The 18,528-nt window shown below is 54.6% G+C and overlaps 7 protein-coding genes across 8 annotated transcripts; 3 read left to right on the forward strand and 4 right to left on the reverse strand.

Annotated features, from left to right (window-relative positions):
* Positions 1-7,362: 7,362 nt before the first annotated feature.
* IUM83_19025 (tubulin gamma chain) lies at positions 7,363-8,754 on the forward strand (the record flags this gene model as incomplete). Its single annotated transcript, XM_067944052.1, has 1 exon — positions 7,363-8,754. One exon carries the CDS (start codon positions 7,363-7,365, stop codon positions 8,752-8,754), a length of 1,392 nt encoding a protein of 463 aa, XP_067787797.1.
* A 98-nt stretch (positions 8,755-8,852) lies between these two features.
* Positions 8,853-9,531, reverse strand: IUM83_19026 (Trafficking protein particle complex subunit; the record flags this gene model as incomplete). Its single annotated transcript, XM_067944053.1, has 2 exons — positions 8,853-9,276; positions 9,356-9,531. 2 exons carry the CDS (start codon positions 9,529-9,531, stop codon positions 8,853-8,855), a joined length of 600 nt encoding a protein of 199 aa, XP_067787820.1.
* A 1,035-nt stretch (positions 9,532-10,566) lies between these two features.
* On the forward strand, positions 10,567-11,629 carry IUM83_19027 (glycolipid transfer protein domain-containing protein 1-like; the record flags this gene model as incomplete). Its single annotated transcript, XM_067944054.1, has 2 exons — positions 10,567-11,549; positions 11,617-11,629. 2 exons carry the CDS (start codon positions 10,567-10,569, stop codon positions 11,627-11,629), a joined length of 996 nt encoding a protein of 331 aa, XP_067787795.1.
* A 967-nt stretch (positions 11,630-12,596) lies between these two features.
* IUM83_19028 (N-acetylglucosaminyl phosphatidylinositol de-N-acetylase) lies at positions 12,597-13,611 on the reverse strand (the record flags this gene model as incomplete). The annotated part of the gene is made up of 2 exons (XM_067944055.1): positions 12,597-13,040; positions 13,126-13,611. The coding sequence occupies 2 exons, from the start codon at positions 13,609-13,611 to the stop codon at positions 12,597-12,599; spliced, it is 930 nt and encodes a 309-aa protein (XP_067787817.1).
* A 100-nt stretch (positions 13,612-13,711) lies between these two features.
* Positions 13,712-14,368, reverse strand: IUM83_19029 (Armadillo repeat-containing protein 7; the record flags this gene model as incomplete). Its single annotated transcript, XM_067944056.1, has 1 exon — positions 13,712-14,368. One exon carries the CDS (start codon positions 14,366-14,368, stop codon positions 13,712-13,714), a length of 657 nt encoding a protein of 218 aa, XP_067787791.1.
* A 655-nt stretch (positions 14,369-15,023) lies between these two features.
* IUM83_19030 lies at positions 15,024-16,361 on the forward strand (the record flags this gene model as incomplete). Of its 2 annotated transcripts, XM_067944058.1 has the most annotated exons (2): positions 15,186-16,051; positions 16,291-16,297. In XM_067944058.1, the coding sequence occupies 2 exons, from the start codon at positions 15,186-15,188 to the stop codon at positions 16,295-16,297; spliced, it is 873 nt and encodes a 290-aa protein (XP_067787832.1). The 2 variants fall into 2 exon arrangements, with proteins under 2 accessions (XP_067787833.1, XP_067787832.1); XM_067944057.1 differs by having other exon boundaries at positions 15,024-16,361.
* A 380-nt stretch (positions 16,362-16,741) lies between these two features.
* IUM83_19031 (RxLR-like protein) lies at positions 16,742-18,424 on the reverse strand (the record flags this gene model as incomplete). Its single annotated transcript, XM_067944059.1, has 1 exon — positions 16,742-18,424. The coding sequence occupies one exon, from the start codon at positions 18,422-18,424 to the stop codon at positions 16,742-16,744; it is 1,683 nt and encodes a 560-aa protein (XP_067787831.1).
* Positions 18,425-18,528: the final 104 nt, after the last annotated feature.

Here is an 18,528-nt window from a genome sequence, read left to right on the forward strand (position 1 = left end):
CATCGCACTAGATTTTTCCAGCAACACTCAGACGAGAAATCGATTTACCTGGAAATGGTCGACGTGACTTGCAACTAATTTATTCGGCGCAGTAATCCGTAGTGGCACGTGGTGACATATGCGCGTCAGGTCACTAAGTATGCGTAGCTCAATGATCCGCTCTTCTTTCGAATACTTGAGCGTCCACAGCGCAGGGGATTTTCGCCTATCACTGGTGACGAGGAGCTGTTGCAGCACGTTCAGTTGATGCGGTACCTGAACCACGATATTTTGCGCATTAAGCTCTTTAAGCTTCCCTGGAATTTTCCACGCGCGCTGGATAAACCAGTCGAAACCAGGAGGTAACCATGGGTAGTCCTTTCGCAGTCGGTCCATATCGCGGGTATCATCCATCAGTAAGCTCACCTCATTGGGTTCGTCTTCGGAATCTATGACGAACCGCCGAATCTCATCCTGCTTCGTAGTCATTAGCCCTGGGTACTTGAGCAGAACTTTCTCCATCTCCATAACGAAATCCCGCATCTCCACCCACGCAATATCCTCTGTTGCTGCTGCCACTTCAATCATGATATTGTCGCGCTGCCCCGTTACGTTGACATCAAAAGTGATGACGGCACTAAACAAGTTGTGAACGAAACTCACGACACAAGTCGCTCCGACTTTACGAATGACGCTTGGTCGGTAACACCGCACCACGAAGTTCACATAGACTGCCTCGGATATGTCAAAGGGCAACGAGTAGCGCCATTTTGCAATGACCAATCCAACGACGGCGTTTCGCGTCAATATGGATGACCGCTTTGTCAATGACTTGACTTCCTTTTGAGCTTCTTCTCTCGTTCTCCAGTACGCTGGCACGATCATATCGACATTACCGAGCCACTTCACATTCCTTGCTGGGTACGCCAAGCCTAAATGCTGTAGCAAATACTTGAACAGATGCACCATATCACTATCTTTGGCCAGTGCATTCCACAACGGGAATGTCACGAGCAGTTTGTGGTGCAGCGTGCCGTCACGACGAAGCGCTTCATATGATTCGCCTTCCTTCCCCTTCTCTTTCCCCTTCTCTTCGTCCTTCTCTTTATACTTGTGATTAATGACCTCACGAATGATATCAGGCATAATTTTCGGGTCAAGAATGACAAAATCGCCAGGATTTATGTTTGTGTGTTTGACTTCGCCTTTGACTTTACCTTCGTCTTCATACCATTGGATATCCCCCAGTCTGTGCAGAACCCCGAGAATTTCTCGAATTTTCCTTGCATCGTCCAAATTCGGAACATCACGCCTTAACTTGCCACGTAGTTCGCAGAGCGGTATGATCACTTGCTTCACTCGGTCCTCTGGCGTTGATCTCTCAGAGTCTTGTTTAATCTTGAAAATCGCCTCGAGAACTTGCTTGTACATCGCCGTCATGTTAAAGCTAAGTTCTGGATTGTCAATGATCGCCTGCTTGATGAATTTTCGCGCTACTTTGACGGAGTCGCCTTGACGAGCACTAATAGTTTTCCGATTTTTCGGTTTAAACACATCGATCAATGCGCTTTTCACCTCGTTTGTTACCCCGGCTCTGTCAAGTTTATCCAAATATGATTGCATATGATCGTTCATATCAAGCGAAATCTCGTTCAATTCAGCATCCGACACGAGATCCTTTTTCGTCCAGATCATCTTGAACTGAGCGCTTGGCTGTCGAAATAGGATCAGCCGTACCCAGCGGAGCACTTTCTCTTCAAAAAAGCGTTGCATCATGGCATGCTTCTCTTTCGAATCGCGCGTTTTCACCTCCACAAGCTTTTTAGCATACGCACTCAAATCAACACAGAGAAGATACAACGTGCGCTCCGAAAAAAACAGCACATGCGTGACCTGGTAGATGTCTTGACCCGCGAAGTCCCAGAAAGTCACATCATACCATTTCTTCTTCGAATCAGTCTCATCGTCGCTGTCTTCATCTTCAAAAGTAAACGGAAACAGATCAATGCCGATCGTTCGGTCTTCTTCATCTACCTTCGACGGCTTTTTCGTAGTTACCGACTTGACGAGGCTTGTCTTTCCCCAGGTGCTTGGACCAACGATACAGATCTTGGACCGATAGACAAGTTGATCCAAAGAATTCGCCAAATCATCAAGATACGTCTTGACCGCGTCTTCGCCACCTTCAATGACTTCCGACTGAATCTCCGGCAAAGGTATAATATCATTTTTATAACATTCATGCCAGTGATGCGCGCACGCCAGTAGCCCCAACTGATGCGGTTGCAGCGACGACTTGTCAGCCGATGCTGACAAATTCGGATCCGATCCTCTTGAGCACAACAAACGTGCAATGACAATCTTTTCATCTAGACCGTAGGTCGGAGCTTCCCAGATCATGAGGGTGAGCGGACTGTGGTCCTTCTATACAAGAATTACAATTTCAGACACAAGTACCGACAAAGTCAACACATGGATCAGCGCCGACTAACCTTATCGACCGCATCAATCCTAGCGCCTCGATCCAACAACAACGCTATCGCATTCGTATTGCCGAAGTTTCTTGCCGCCGCGTGAAGCGCGGTCTTGCCATCCTGCATTATCACATTCGACAAGAGAACGAGAACAACACAATCACACATCCGAATCAGACACGTCAGAGCAATACATCACACACATACAACACTGTCACAGTAGTCAATGCTATCATACTCAACACGTACTTTGTTTTCGGCATTCACATTGGCACCTCGATCCAACAACAACGCTATCGCATTCGTATTGCCGTATTCTGTCGCCTGGTGGAGCGCGGTCCAGCCATCCTGCATTATCACATTCGACGAGAGAACGAGAACAACACCACCACACATTTGAGTTAGACACGTCACAGCAATACATCCCATACATACAACACCGTCACAGTAGTCAATGCTGGCATAGTCAACACGTACGCTGTCTGCAGCATTCACGTCGGCACCTCGATCCAACAACAACGATATCGCATCTGTTTTCTTGTTTCGTGCCGCCTGGTGGAGCACGGTCTCGCCATCCTGCATTATCACATTCGCCAAGAGAACGAGAACAACACCATCACATATTTGAGTTAGACACGTCACAGCAATACATCCCATACATACAACACCGTCACAGTAGTCAATGCTGGCATAGTCAACACGTACGCTGTCTGCAGCATTCACGTCGGCACCTCGATCCAACAACAACGATATCGCATCTGTTTTATTGTTTCGTGCCGCCTGGTGGAGCGCGGTCCGGCCACGCTGCATTATCATATTCGACAAGAGAACGAGAACAACACCATCACACATCCGAGTCAGACACGTCGCAGCAATACATCACACGCGTATAACACCGTCACAGTAGTCAATGCTATCATACTCAACACGTACTTTGTTTTCGGCATTCACATTGGCACCTCGATCCAACAACAATGATATCGCATTCGTATTGCCGTATTCTGTCGCCTGGTGGAGCGCGGTCCAGCCATCCTGCATTATCACATTCGCCAAGAGAACGAGAACAACACCACCACACATTTGAGTTAGATACGTCACAGCAATACATCCCACACATACAACACCGTCACAGTAGTCAATGCTGGCATAGTCAACACGTACGCTGTCTGCAGCATTCACGTCGGCACCTCGATCCAACAACAACGATATCGCATCTGTTTTCTTGTTTCGTGCCGCCTGGTGGAGCGCGGTCCGGCCACGCTGCATAATCACATTCGACAAGAGAACGAGAACAACACCATCACACATCCGAGTCAGACACGTCGCAGCAATACATCACACGCGTATAACACCGTCACAGTAGTCAATGCTGGCATAGTCAGCACGTACTTTGTTTTCGGCATTCACATTGGCACCTCGATCCAACAACAACGCTATCGCATTCGTATTGCCGTATTCTGTCGCCTGGTGGAGCGCGGTCCAGCCATCCTGCATTATCGCATTCGACAAGAGAACAAGAACAACGCCATCACACATCCGAGTCAGACACGTTACAGCAGTACATCACACGCGTATAACACCGTCACAGTAGTCAATGCTATCATACTCAACACGTACTTTGTTTTCGGCATTCACGTCGGCACCTCGATCCAACAACAACGATATTGCATCTGTCTTGCCGAATTGTGCCGCGTGGTGGAGCGCGGTCTCGCCATCCTGCATTATCACATTCGACAAGAGAACGAGAACAACACAATCACACATCCGAGTCAGACACGTCACACCAATACATCACACGCGTATAACACCGACACAGTAGTCAATGCTGGCATAGTCAACACGTACGTTGTCTGTAGCATTCAAGTCGGCACCTCGATCCAACAACAACGCTATTGCATCTGTCTTGCCGAATTGTGCCGCGTGGTGGAGCGCGGTCTCGCCATCCTGCATTATCACATTCGACAAGAGAACGAGAACAACACAATCACACATCCGAGTCAGACACGTCAGAGCAATACATCACACACATACAACACTGTCACAGTAGTCAATGCTGGCATAGTCAACACGTACGCTGTCTGCAGCATTCACGTCGGCACTTCGATCCAGCAACAACGATAACGCATCTGTTTTAATGTTTCCTGTCGCCAGGCGCAGCGCGGTCCAGCCAAGCTGCATTATCATATTCGACAAGAGAACGAGAACAATCCCGTCACACATCCGAGTCAGACACGTCGCAGCAATACATCACACGCGTATAACACCGTCACAGTAGTCAATGCTATCATACTCAACACGTACTTTGTTTTCGGCATTCACATTGGCACCTCGATCCAACAACAATGATATCGCATTCGTATTGCCGTATTCTGTCGCCTGGTGGAGCGCGGTCCAGCCATCCTGCATTATCACATTCGACGAGAGAACGAGAACAACACCATCACACATTTGAGTTAGACACGTCACAGCAATACATCCCACACATACAACACCGTCACAGTAGTCAATGCTGGCATAGTCAACACGTACGCTGTCTGCAGCATTCACGTCGGCACCTCGATCCAACAACAACGATATCGCATCTGTTTTCTTGTTTCGTGCCGCCTGGTGGAGCGCGGTCCGGCCACGCTGCATTATCATATTCGACAAGAGAACGAGAACAATCCCGTCACACATCCGAGTCAGACACGTCGCAGCAATACATCACACGCGTATAACACCGTCACAGTAGTCAATGCTATCATACTCAACACGTACTTTGTTTTCGGCATTCACATTGGCACCTCGATCCAACAACAACGCTATCGCATTCGTATTGCCGTATTCTGTCGCCTGGTGGAGCGCGGTCCAGCCATCCTGCATTATCACATTCGACAAGAGAACGAGAACAACACCATCACACATTTGAGTTAGACACGTCACAGCAATACATCCCATACATACAACACCGTCACAGTAGTCAATGCTGGCATAGTCAACACGTACGCTGTCTGCAGCATTCACGTCGGCACCTCGATCCAACAACAACGATATAGCATCTGTTTTCTTGTTTCGTGCCGCCTGGTGGAGCGCGGTCCGGCCACGCTGCATTATCATATTCGACAAGAGAACGAGAACAATCCCGTCACACATCCGAGTCAGACACGTCGCAGCAATACATCACACGCGTATAACACCGTCACAGTAGTCAATGCTATCATACTCAACACGTACTTTGTTTTCGGCATTCACATTGGCACCTCGATCCAACAACAATGATATCGCATTCGTATTGCCGTATTCTGTCGCCTGGTGGAGCGCGGTCCAGCCATCCTGCATTATCACATTCGCCAAGAGAACGAGAACAACACCACCACAGATCTACGTCAGACAACTTCCACCATTAGAATACACATCTACAGCGCCACCTTGTCTTTCGCGCTTATATCTGCGCCACCTTCGACCAGCGCCTTGGTTTCTTCAAAAGTTTCTTCTTCAAGAGCATTCCATGTAGTCTTTAGCTCGTCCTACTCCCCCCGAAGTCAGTTACGGGGTCCACAAGAAGGCTGATGCCAATCACCACACGTTACTCACCAGTGGAATGTTCGTGATCTGTTTCTCCTCGATATACTGCAGGAGCGCTGTCAAATTTCTGCCAGCAGCCTCCTGGCATTCACATCATTGCAACAGCGTCACCACTCCGTGAGGGAGTTTTATTTGCCCTCACGCCAACGTGCAAGTTCACATACAGAATCTTCCGGCGAAACCCCTCGCTCTCGAAGCCACTGTTGTTTTTTCTTCACCTCGCCCTTGAAGACTGCATGCAACGCGAGTTTCTCGCTCTGTGTGTCGTTAAAGAAAACGCATGCACTGCGAGCGGATATACTTCTTTTCCCTCCTCCCATTCGGTTTCGTACTTTTACTTCGCCCACCATGACTGTTCACTTATGTCTGCGGTCGGCAATCGAGAACTGTCACCTCAGAGGCGATCTGACAGCAAGAGGTCACAGGCTGCATTTCGGTCCAGTGTGGGAGGAGCTCCTTGCGCAGGTATTATGTGAGATATAATTTATATCTCACTCTGTGGCGTGATCTGAATTGCCGCCTTTATGCCTAGTCAGACACCTACATGTACCGGCGAACAGTTTCGTATCAGTAACGCCATATCTTTGGGATTGCGTTCATCGATCAGACTGGTCGGCCTAGAACTGCTTCGTTTGAATGATTTGTGGTTGATAGCAAGATACAATCGCCGAAGGAACTCTGTTGAACTTGCTTTCTCCCTTCGTTGGCGCGTTGGCAGCCACGAGCTTTGCCGCTGTCTCGTCTTGTCGATGGTTGGAAAGTTGGAAGATGAAAATCATGAAGTGTGCCTCTCATCCGATCCAGTTATTTGCATGTACTGAACCCACAAGTGCGCCTTCTACACAAGAGTAATGGTCGACACTATGGACCGCCGCATTGAGTAGATTTCACCGAGAATGTCACCCCGAGTTTCTGACGCGTAACCTAGGATACCCACACTCCAGTAAGCACGACAACACAACCTGAGCAAGCTATCCTAGAGAGCGATCGCTACGAGCCTCCAGGCACTTGTGGACACTTGCCTTTTGTCACTTGGCCATGGCAGCACTTCACCACCTTCAAGTTACCAAACGGAGTTGCCCAAATCATCGCATCAGTCGTACATCCCTCTGTGCGATTCTCGTGCAACCACTTCACCACGTCCAGATGACCATACTGAGCAGCCATACTCATAACAGCAGCTTTGGTGACTGGGGTCGTCATTCAGGATCCTCCTCCTTCTCCTTGTGCTCTTCGACAGTTTCATTAATTTACAAAACTAAGATCATACTACGTTAGTATTTGCTCAGGGCAGCATATCCATCGGCTCGACTGTCCCGGTCCTCCTCTGCTCTGCTCCGAGGCCATGCCGCGCGAGATCATCACGCTGCAGGCGGGCCAGTGCGGCAACCAGATCGGCCTGGAGTTCTGGAAGCAGCTGTGCGCGGAGCACGGCATCTCGGCGGACGGCATCGTGCAGGACTTCGCCACGTCGGGCCACGACCGCAAGGACGTGTTCTTCTACCAGGCGGACGACGAGCACTACATCCCGCGCGCGCTGCTCATGGACCTGGAGCCGCGCGTCATCCACAGCATCAGCTCGTCCGCCTTCCGGAACTTGTACAACCCGGAGAACCTGTTCGTGTCCAAGGAGGGCGGCGGCGCCGGCAACAACTGGGCGTCCGGCTACCACCAGGGCGAGAGCCACCACGACCAGCTCATGGACATGATCGACCGAGAGGCCGACGGCTCCGACAGCCTCGAGGGCTTCGTGCTCTGCCACTCCATCGCCGGAGGCACCGGCTCCGGCATGGGCTCGTACCTGCTCGAGAACCTCAACGACCACTTCCCCAAGAAGCTCATCCAGACCTACTCGGTCTTCCCCAACCAGTCGGACTTCCAGAGCGACGTGGTGGTGCAGCCCTACAACTCGCTGCTGACCATGAAGCGGCTCGTGCTCAACGCCGACTCGGTCGTCGTGCTGGACAACACGGCGCTCAACCGGATCGCCGTCGAGCGGCTGCGCGTCGAGAACCCCACGGTCTCGCAGCTCAACTCGCTCGTGTCCACGGTCATGGCCGCCAGCACCACGACGCTCAGGTACCCTGGCTACATGAACAACGACCTGATCGGCCTCGTGGCGTCGCTCATCCCGACCCCGCGCTGCCACTTCCTCATGACGGGCTACACGCCGCTCACCATCGACGCGCAGGTCTCGGCGGTGCGCAAGACCACGGTGCTGGACGTCATGCGGCGGCTGCTGCAGCCCAAGAACATCATGGTGAGCACGTCCACCAAGACGGGGTGCTACATCTCCATCCTCAACATCATCCAGGGCGACGTGGACCCGACCCAGGTGCACAAGTCGCTGCAGCGCATCCGCGAGCGCAAACTCGCGCGGTTCATCCCGTGGGGGCCCGCGTCCATCCAGGTGGCGCTCTCGCGCAAGTCGCCGTACGTGGAGACGGCGCACAAGGTGAACGGCCTCATGCTGGCCAACCACACGAGCATCGGCGCGCTGTTCCACAAGCTGCTGCTGCAGTACGACCGGCTCAAGAAGCACGGCGCCTTCATCGAGAACTACCGCAAGGAGCCCATGTTCGCCGAGAACCTCGACGAGTTCGACAGCGCGCGCGAGGTCGTGCAGAACCTCGTGGACGAGTACAAGGCCAGCGAACGCGCCGACTACGCCACGTGGGGGCAGCCCACGCCGCCCAGCGCCGCCAGCGCCATGGACGACATCCGTATGTCTCACTAGCCATTCAGCCAAAGCAGAGCAAGAGCAGCTCGATGATGACCTCCCCAACCAGTAAGTAAAGACCTCCGTGGTCTATTTAACCTCCCTCTACCTCTTGCCTAGGTGAGCACGCGCTCGCGGCGGATGACGCTCTCGTCGAACTTGACGAGGAAGACCGTCTTGTCCCTCTGGCCGCCGGGCACCTCCACGGCGTGGGCCGTGACCTCCGCCAGGAAGCCGCTGCTGCACAGGATGCCGCGCACAATGCCGGCGATGTACGCGGCGCAGTCCAGCTGGCCCAGGTCGGGCGGCACCGACACGAACTTGTTGGTGAGCGGCTCGAGCTCGTGGATCATGTACTCGTCCTCGTTCTCCGTGCTGCGCTCGAGCGCGTCCGCCGCCTTGCCGAACAGCGCCTTCCAGCACGTGGACACGATGAACTGCAGCATGGCCAGCAGCCGCGTCTCGCGTCGCCCGGACTTCTCCCGGTGGCACAGCAGCTCCACCACGCGCACGCCCACGCCGAAGCCGGCGCCGTCCAGGCTGCGGTTTATTACATGTAAGGGGTTAATGACAAGTGAGGGGATTGTAGTGCTGGTGAGGGGGAAACGGAGGTACGCACCGGTTCTCCAGGTCCGAGATGTTCTGCACGCGCCCCTGGAAGTACTGCACCATCTCGGAGAAGAGGAAGGAGAAGGCGCTGAGGCTCACCTCGCCCTTGCCGCGGCTCAGCGGCCGGTCCAGCACGTGCAGGTTCGTGGCCGACACGCCCGTGCTGCGCCGCCCCGCCTCCATCATGCTTGGACTATGACTGTATGACGACTTGAAGAGAGGGCGCGGACTTAACGAAAGATACGCACTTAGTGAGGATGTCACTATTGGACCCCCTCACGACAGTGCCTTCAACTGCAACTTGGCTCGTTGCCTACCAAAGGAACCCAACGTATTCGGGCGCCACTCTATGCCGCCGACTAGCAAAGGTCAAATTAGCACAAGTGCAATTTGGCTACGCGAACACGTAAACCATTGCATTGCATTGCTAGTAGTAATGCGGTCCACTAGGTCTGTAAGGAGGGGATTGTTTTCATCCATCCAAATGCTTAGTGCCCGGATGAAGAAGCTGGGAGCGTCCAAACAAGCCTGCAGCATCTTTTTGAAACAGTCCGATATCGTCCAAATCAACGGACATGACAAGTCGGTACCATCACAAAAACCAAGTTTGGCTGCCTGTACAGTACTTGTTGAATCTCCAGGCGGCGTCTAGACCCAACCCACAAATTTGCTGCGTTCTATCGTGAATTTTTACTTGCCAACCGCACGAGCTCGATCCGATGACCAGATGAGAAAGCAGCTCCAGCTGGGTGAGCAAAATGACTCTCAGTTGAGAGCCTATGTCTGTATTATACTGCCTGCAGTTGGTCAAGAACTTGATGCCCTTTTACCTCGCTCCATGGCAGCGTGTGGTGCGTCGCGCAGGTGGTGCGGTAACAATCACGAAAAGTTCAACTTGGGCGATCCTCTCTAAATTTGGTGCTTGGGAATAGTCCGTGGTCCGCCGGAATAGTCCGTCTCATATGTACAATTTCTCCTCAGCTCCTCGTTTCCACTTGCCCTTCGTATCGGACCAAAATCAAAATCTGCGTGTGCGCAAAAAAATCCAGCCCGCCCAACTGATACAACGTTCGTTGGCGTGTGACAGAGAGCCGGCGCAGCGATGCGTCGATGTCCAGACGGCAACAACCAACACGTACGCACATACCACACACGACATACCGGTATTTGCGAGTTTCGCCTCATTCGCATCGCCTCGGGCTCATAGACCAGCGGCCCACGATGGGCGAGGCAGGCGCGACCGCTGCGGCGCCGCCGGCGGTGCTCACGTCTCCGCCCTCGACGTCTTCCACTGCCACGGACACGCGCTCGTCGCCGGCGTTCTCCGTCAGCGCCAGCGGCTTGCGCACCGGCCGCAACCTGCGCCAGAAGGTGGTGGACGAGATCAAGAGCGTGCGCGTGCGCAAGAGCCCCGCCGGGCGGGAGAAGGACAAGGCCAAGGACAAGGACAAGCTGCCGCCCCCGCTGGAGCTCAACCACGAGCCCGACGCGGACGAGGAGGAGGCGGAGGACCCGCTGCAGCCCGCCGCCGCCAAGGCCAAGGGCTGCAGCATCTGCGAGCGCTCCTTCACGGTCTTCCGCGCCAAGCACACGTGCAAGCTCTGCGCGCAGAAGATCTGCGACGACTGCAGCAAGAACCGCATGAAGCTGCACCGCCGCCTGGAGCGCAAGAAGGGCTCGCGCCTCTGCGACCCGTGCGCGCGCAGCGTCATGAACGCGGACGCCGGCAGCGGCGAGGACGCCGACGCCTTCCCGGACGCGTCGCCCACGCTGGCGGCCACGCACAGCGAGTGCACGCTGCCCAGCAAGCCGGGCGACGCGACCAAAGGGTTGTCGCGTCGTCACTCCGTGCCGGCCAAGTCGTTCCCTCTCGCCAAGGGGAAGTCTGGCGCTGCTAGTGCTGCTGCTGCTACTGCAATAGCGAAGCAGGCCTCTCCCGCACAAAAGACGGCGGCTACTGCCAATGGCAGCCATGCAGGAATCTCCAAGATGCGCGGGGTTGCGCCGGTCCGGCGTGCTGTTCACCTCTCGCACCTGCGCACGCGCCACTGGATGTCGCTGCTGGCGGTGGCAGTGCTCGTTGCGCTGCGTGTGGTCTACTACACGCGGAGTAGTGGTGCTGAAGGGAGTGGCGGGACGGAGGAGACTGCTGTCGTTGCACCGCCGCCGTACTCGTTCGTCGAGCACGCACTGGACAACTTGCTGTCGATGCGGACGCTGGGCACGTACTTGCTGGGGCTGGTGGTGTTCGACGAGCTGTCGCGCCCGCAGGGCAGCAAGCTGATCGGGAAGCCGAAGCAGCGTCGTCGCCGACGACGTCGTGTGAGCTCAGAGCAGAGGAACCGCACCAAGTCGTCCTTGTCGGACACTAGCGTCGCTGATAAGCGACGCGAGGCAGCAGAGGTGGGGTCGTCAGCTCCCCCGTCGCCTCACACGTCGCAGGAAGATGATCTGGAAGTGTCGGTGCTGGAACAGAGTCATGACGAGGGCTTCACGCTGGACAAGTTGGTCACGTCTCTAGAAGAAGGCGCCGCGACGCGTGCCCCGGATGGCCAGTTGCGCCTCGACTGCTTCATGGCCACGTGCAACGTCATTTGCGGCTTTCTGGGTGTCTTTGGCCGTGCTACGTCGTTCGCCGGCAGCACCGTGGGGGCTTACTTCACATCGATCGACCACAACTTGGAGGCGTGGCCGGTGCCGTCTTCGTCGAACACGTGGAAGGAACAAAGCGTGAGGGCGGTCATCGAGCACGAAGTGGACCTTGGTGTGGCGGATGTGGGCGGAAAGAAGAAGCCGTCTTGCTCGCGCTGCTTGCTGCGTCTGCTGTGGTTCATCCAGTTCGTGGAGGCGTGTGTACGTCTCACGCTGCTCGAGTCGACCGAGGAAAACTGTTACAATGGCGCCAGCAAGGCGTACGAGGAGACTCTGGGCAAGCGTCACCCGTGGCTTGTCCGCAAGGGCGTCAACACTGCTCTGGGCTCGATCCCTACGCGTAGCCATATCCTGGGAGAGCTGCACGTGGGCGAAGGCGACGCCATCGAGCCGCTGCGCAAGGCGCACACCGAGATCGTGCGCGTCATCGCAGAGCTTAAGGTCATCTTCGAAGAGCACGGCCTCACGGATCTCAAATAAACTACAACTACTAGATGCATGTCACGATGAATTAGCTGCGTCCATAGCCATACAACAAAATACAGCAACATGATGGCGCTACAAGCACTCTTCAACGTGTGCCAACGGACTTTTATCCTCTACTGCGTCTTCTTCTGCTCCGCCGGGAGGTCAGCGCTGCTCACTGTCAACAGCGGGCGGAAGGTGTTGATGAACGTGTAGCGCGAAAACGCCACGAACAGGCGGCGGTACCACACAAACTGACTCTGGTGCAGCTCCATCGCGTTGTAGTTCCACCGCGGCTGGCAGACAAACACGAATTGGCGTTCCTCCTGCCCGTCCTCCTTCCGACGCGACAGCCAGTACGACAGCGCCGCATCCAGCACTCCGACATACTTGCGCAGGATGTTGGTGCTCTCCAGCGCCCATCCGCGAACCGCCTTTGTCTGCTTCTTCGAGTCCGCGTCCCCTTCAGCAGAAGCCGCGCACTTCTCCTGCATCTCACGGACAGCTCTCTTCACCCCGTAATGCGTGGCAATGTGGTTCGCATGCCCCGACACGCCGTAGTCATCGAACGTGAAGACCTGCAGCCAAACAATTCACAACACCATCAACTCCTCGAAGACTTTCAAAACTTTTTCACGAAACCAGGATATCCTCCCTACTCACCGCGTCGATCTTGTTTTTCTCCACGTGTTCCGTGACGACCGTAGCAACGTGCGACACGTCCCACTGGTTCTTCATGCCGTCCTGGAGCTTCGGGTCCTCCAGCACCTTGACATGATCCGTGGACAGTCCGATGTACGTGGCACAGGCTTTGAGCTCTTTCACGCGAATGTCCCCCAGGCCGTCGAAGTTGCCCCGCGAGAGACACAGCAAGTGCGTGACCCACTTGTCGTTGCTGCCCTCCTGGGGCTGCTGCAAAGAGTGCACCAGCGGCAGGAAGAACATGCTCTCGTCGTCCGGGTGCGCCGTGACAATGAGCGCCCGTTTGAACTGCGCAGGACTCGACGAGGACGCGGAGTTTTCCGACGCCGACGCCGTGAAGAACACGGTGGCTGCAGCGAGGAACAGGACCACGTTGGTGCCCAGCAAAAGGAACTTGAGCATCTCCAGCAGCGTCTGGATGCCGTCCTCGCCCAGCAACTCCAGCATCTTCGGAGTCTATACAAGGTGACGCTTTTTTCCGTTATGCGCGGAAGATTCACTTGCGGAATGTATTGAATTCGATTAAGTACGGTGACGTGTATGGGGATCAGGTGGTCGCGAGCAGCTCCTGGAAGCGTGAGAGGAAGGCGGCGGCTGTATTGGCGATTTGGACGATTGAATGCTGTTGCAGACTCTGCATCTTGGCCATGAACCTCTGGGAAGTGATATCTGCGAATGCGCGTGAATCCAGCAGGAAATACGCGCTGGTCAGTGCTGAGACCGCCACGTTGAGCTCCGAAGCTGTTGGCTGCTGGGTGTCGTGGAGGCTGAGGATGTAGGGCGAGATGATGTCGACCCCCTCTCCGTCGATGAACTGCTGCTGGAGTATTGGGTCGGGGATGCAATTGCAAATGCCTCCCAGAGCAAATTCCACCAGCTGAGACTTCCGTGCAGCTCGAGTGGGTGCAGTCGTTGCAGGCCCTTGGCGCTTGGCCTCGTCCTCATTGTTGTTGTTGATGGCGGAGCCATTGTCTTCTTGGTCGGCGTCGAGGATATCGAGGAACAGATCCATGATCCGCAGGCGAGCGAGGGACGCGTAGTTGATGGGGTCGTAGGCGAAGTTGGCCAGGTTGGCCACCACCTCCTCCTTGCGGAGGCGGTCGGGCGAGCGTTGGAACTCGTCCACCAACTGCTGCAGGTACTCGTGGCGGGGAGCGGCGTGCTGGCCCTGGCGTTCTTGGAGACGCTCCCTCGAAGACAGCATTTTAGGCGCTAGAACTTGACGATGCGCTGCGCAAAAGGCAGAATGGAAAACTGGTGGTCACCGTATGTGTCTACGACACATTTGTAAGCTGGACTTGGAAGATAAAGCAGCTTTCGGATGAATTATCAATTGCTTACTCGGCCCGAATTGCGTAGGAGGATCGTAAGAAAAGCATGAACCGCGATTTTAACCTGGTGAAGTTGAGCCTAGGGTATTGCGTCTGAGAGATTGTCGCGGTTGCCCTTCTGGCTGATACGTGGGCGTTTTGCTCAGTCAGCCAGCTGGAGCTGCAGTCTCAGCTTGACATGGAATCGATATTGCAGGCAAAAAATAAAGCGTCAAGTCCACTCGCACGAACACTGGGCCCTCCCGAGTAGTGAAGCAAAGCGAATTAGATCAAAATTAGCGTCCAAAGTGCTCGACAAGATGGGAGGTGTAGCCAAACTGGGCCGACGAACGGTAAGACGCCGAGTGAGTGAGACTTCCATGCAAATGGTTGCAGGGCCCTATAAATACTACTCAGCCCTCAAGTGATGACCTACCTACTCTTGTCGAAACCACAGTCAAGAAACGACCTGCCTGCCATTCCTGAGCGGAGCGAGCTGGTGCTCAATTGGCGCGAATTCGAGCGTGGGTCGCAACCTCCGGGACCAAGATGATGGAAATGGCGACAGATAGCGCTGTGGTGCCGGAAGATACAATCCAGCGCAACTTGGAGTCCGGGAGACGATCACGCACCCCACGCAGTGGACGGGAGCCTCGAAGCGGGAATGACCATACGTGGGCTGACCCAGTAGCTCCTCCCCCTCAAGCTCAAATGGAGCGGGTTGGAGACGCCCCACCAGTAGACGCTGTGGGTACCCCCGAGAGAGTTCAATCAGCTCCGAAGCAGGGGTCTGTGCGTGCAATGATCAAGCGAATGACCAGGCTATTCCACCCGGACGACGAAGATATGGATCCGGCGCAGCGTAAGGCGCACTACCGTCGAGGTTCGATCTTGATAAAGCACTTAGAAGAGAAGCAGGCGACAGGCAAAGCCACGGAGACGGATATGAAGTTCTTCGAGGTGGTGAAGAAGCGCTTTGATGCGAATTTCATGGAGTCCCGGACGATTATCTCGCTTTCTGTTTTCCAAACGGGATCCAATCCGATGGACGACCCCTTCGCAGTGATCCATATGCCGGTGGTGATCCAACAGGGGTTCCGCCGCAAACTCTTCTCGATCTTCACGCTCCAACTGCTCGCAGTCGTCATTCTGCTCATATTTTTCTCGTACGTACCAGCTATCCACCGTGCATTCAAAGAAGCATTCTTCAATTGGCACTACGTCTTCATCATGTTCGTGATCATGGTGTTGGCTCTGCTGTGGCTGTACCTGGTCAAGTACCGCTTCCCGCTCAATTTCATGGTTCTTGGTGTTTATACCGTAACGCAGAGCCTCTTTTTCGCTGCTTTCGACTGCTTATTTGACACAAAGGCCAGCATCTTCATCTTCACCTTTCTATTTGGTATTATGGGGGTCACTACCGTGCTCTCCACGATGATTATCAAGCGTTCGTTCGACCCGAACATCCAACCCACGCTGATAAGCTACCCGGTAGTGCTTCTCATTGCCTTCTTCCTAGGTTTTGTGACCTCACTGTTCATCTACTTCTTCTACATGGTGGACGTGGTATCGCCATTGCAATACAGTGCGTCACTCGCGGTCATGTTGCTCCTCATTATGTGGTTCGCTTACGACGCTTCTTGCATGAACGAGCGTCTCTCTCCGGACGAGTACATGCAAGGGATGGTGTTCTTTTACACAGACATGGTGCTGTTCTTGCTATTCCTGAGTATCATTTTCGTGGCATGTTTCGCTTGCGAAGGTGATTGTGCATGCTACGGCACTGCCGACATTGTTCCGATCGGTCGAGGTGGAGGAGATGATGATGATGATGATGGAATGGACGATGACGAGGGCGGCGAAGGCATGGTGGAAGAGTCTCAATAGAAAAGTACAAACTACGATCAGAAGAGCAAACGAAGCAATCGGCAGTCCGATCCTTACTACATAGATCCATCAGGCACAGACATCCTTGGGTAAACGGTTTGTCAGCCCGCAAGCTTCCTGCCAAGAGGATGAGCGAGGAAACGAGCGAGGATAGCGTACGCAACGGACGTAATGGAGAGTTATACGGTCTAGACGAAGGTTTAAGTTATCGTGCACTTGAGTGTCAGTTGTGGCTCCTAAAGATGAGCCAAGTAAACATAAAACACGCCAAAGCACATGCATAATATACATGTATCTACTTTTTCGCTTGTTTGTGTATTTTTCTTGGGGAATTATGAATGTTGAACGCAGGCACAGACGCTCGCGTTGCTTCTGTAAGCTTACATCAGCTTCATCTTCTGCACGCTACCGAGCACCATGAACGCCGCTGCAACACCTAGACCTGTCACTACCAAGCCAACGGCGAGTGTAATCCAGCCGATCCAAACGCCGGGGTCCGGGAACGAGTAGCTGCCGATGTCCGAGGCCCACTGCGGCTCTACCCAGATCGGCATCGAAGAGTTCACCACGTCGTAGAGCAGGGCGGTTGTAGTGCGCGTAACTCCGGGTGAGCTGGCTTCGTGATGGAACGCGCTCTTGTCGGCGCAAACACCAGGGTACACACACTCCATGCCCTTACCGCCGTCACCGCATCCTTGGCTTTTCGAGCACGAGGCAGCAGCGTCGGCAGTAGCATTCGGCACCATTGCAGACGCTAAGAAAGCGCGCGTGAAGAACTCGTAGGCATTCGGGAAGAGGCGCACAGCGTAGTCATTGTCCGACCAGGACTCGTTAAAGAGCGACAAGTACGAGCCGTCGCTGTTCTTCAGTACAAGCATGGACCGGTCAGCGTCAAGCGGGCCAGGGTACAAAGTAGCTGGCACAGAGTATGATGGCCACGCAGTGTCGGTTAGGCTCAGGTACTCGATCAGCGTCGTCACCATGTACTGCGAATACTTCTTCATGAGGTCACAGTTCCAGTCTGTAGTGATGCACGAGAGCATTGACTCAACGAGCCACTTATCCACTTTGATCTTGTCCATATTCGCGGTAGTGGCGTTACTTGAAGCAAGCGTGAACACACTCTCGGCAAGCACCTTGGCAGCCAGCACAACGGCGTCAACATTCAGAACAGTAAACTCGTCGTGGCGACTGTTGTATGTCCTCTTCGACGTGTAACTCTCGTTGTAGCCTGCAAGCACCGCGCTCACAAGGTCGCGCTGGCCGTACTCAGCATCATTCACGAAAGAAGTCAGCGGCGTGGGCGGAAGAGAACCTGTGCTACCTTCACCAACTTTAGATGCAGCCGATGCAGCCGATGGAGCTTTCAAAATCGCATCAACGAGGTCGCTCGTGTCGTTCGCGTGAGGGTTCACATGCACCGTGAAATTACCCGACTTGGGCAAAATACCGACCTGGTCCACTGCAATCGCGTACGAAATGTTGGCCAGCGTCAAGTTGGCAAACTCCGTGGTACTGAGCATCGGGTAGGTGCAGAACTTCTCGCCCATGGGAGACGACGAGCCGTCCACGGGGTATTTGCACGCTCCGTTGGGGTCCTGTGTGAACTTCTGCAGGTCCGACAAAAACCTGCGTGATCCGACGAACCCGAATTTCTCTCCCTGGAAGGCCGCGAACACCACCTTCTTGTCGAAGACCGAGTCCGGCAGTCCCTTGAGGGCGTGCGCCGCCGCCAGCAGCGCCACAAGCCCGGACGCGCCCGTGTTGGCTCCAGGAGCCAAGACGTGCGACATGGACGTGGCATCCATGCCGGCCATGGCCATGACGATCTTGTCCGACTTGAGGTTTCCCCTCATGGCCCAGGAGCTCTGACCCCCGATGGGGTCGCACTTGGGGCTGCGGTTGCCGTAGATGTTGGTGAAGTTCAGGCACTTGAGCGAGTTCATGTCCTCGGGGCCGAAGTAGTAGTTCATGAAGGCCTTGTACGTGGCGCCGGCCGTGTCCTTGGCGTTGATCTGCGCGCGCTTGGTGAACTCTGCGCCCGTCGACGCGTTCTGCAGCATGACGACGGGGAAGGGCAGCGACTCGGCCATCAGGCCGTTGCCCGTCGGGTTCCACTTGGTCTCTTCGTCTGCAAATGGGTTCAGCGCCCCGTCCACCGTGCCGT

The sequence above is a fragment of the Phytophthora cinnamomi genome (genome assembly GCF_018691715.1).
Source record: "Phytophthora cinnamomi strain GKB4 chromosome Unknown Contig57, whole genome shotgun sequence".
Taxonomy (NCBI): domain Eukaryota; phylum Oomycota; class Peronosporomycetes; order Peronosporales; family Peronosporaceae; genus Phytophthora; species Phytophthora cinnamomi.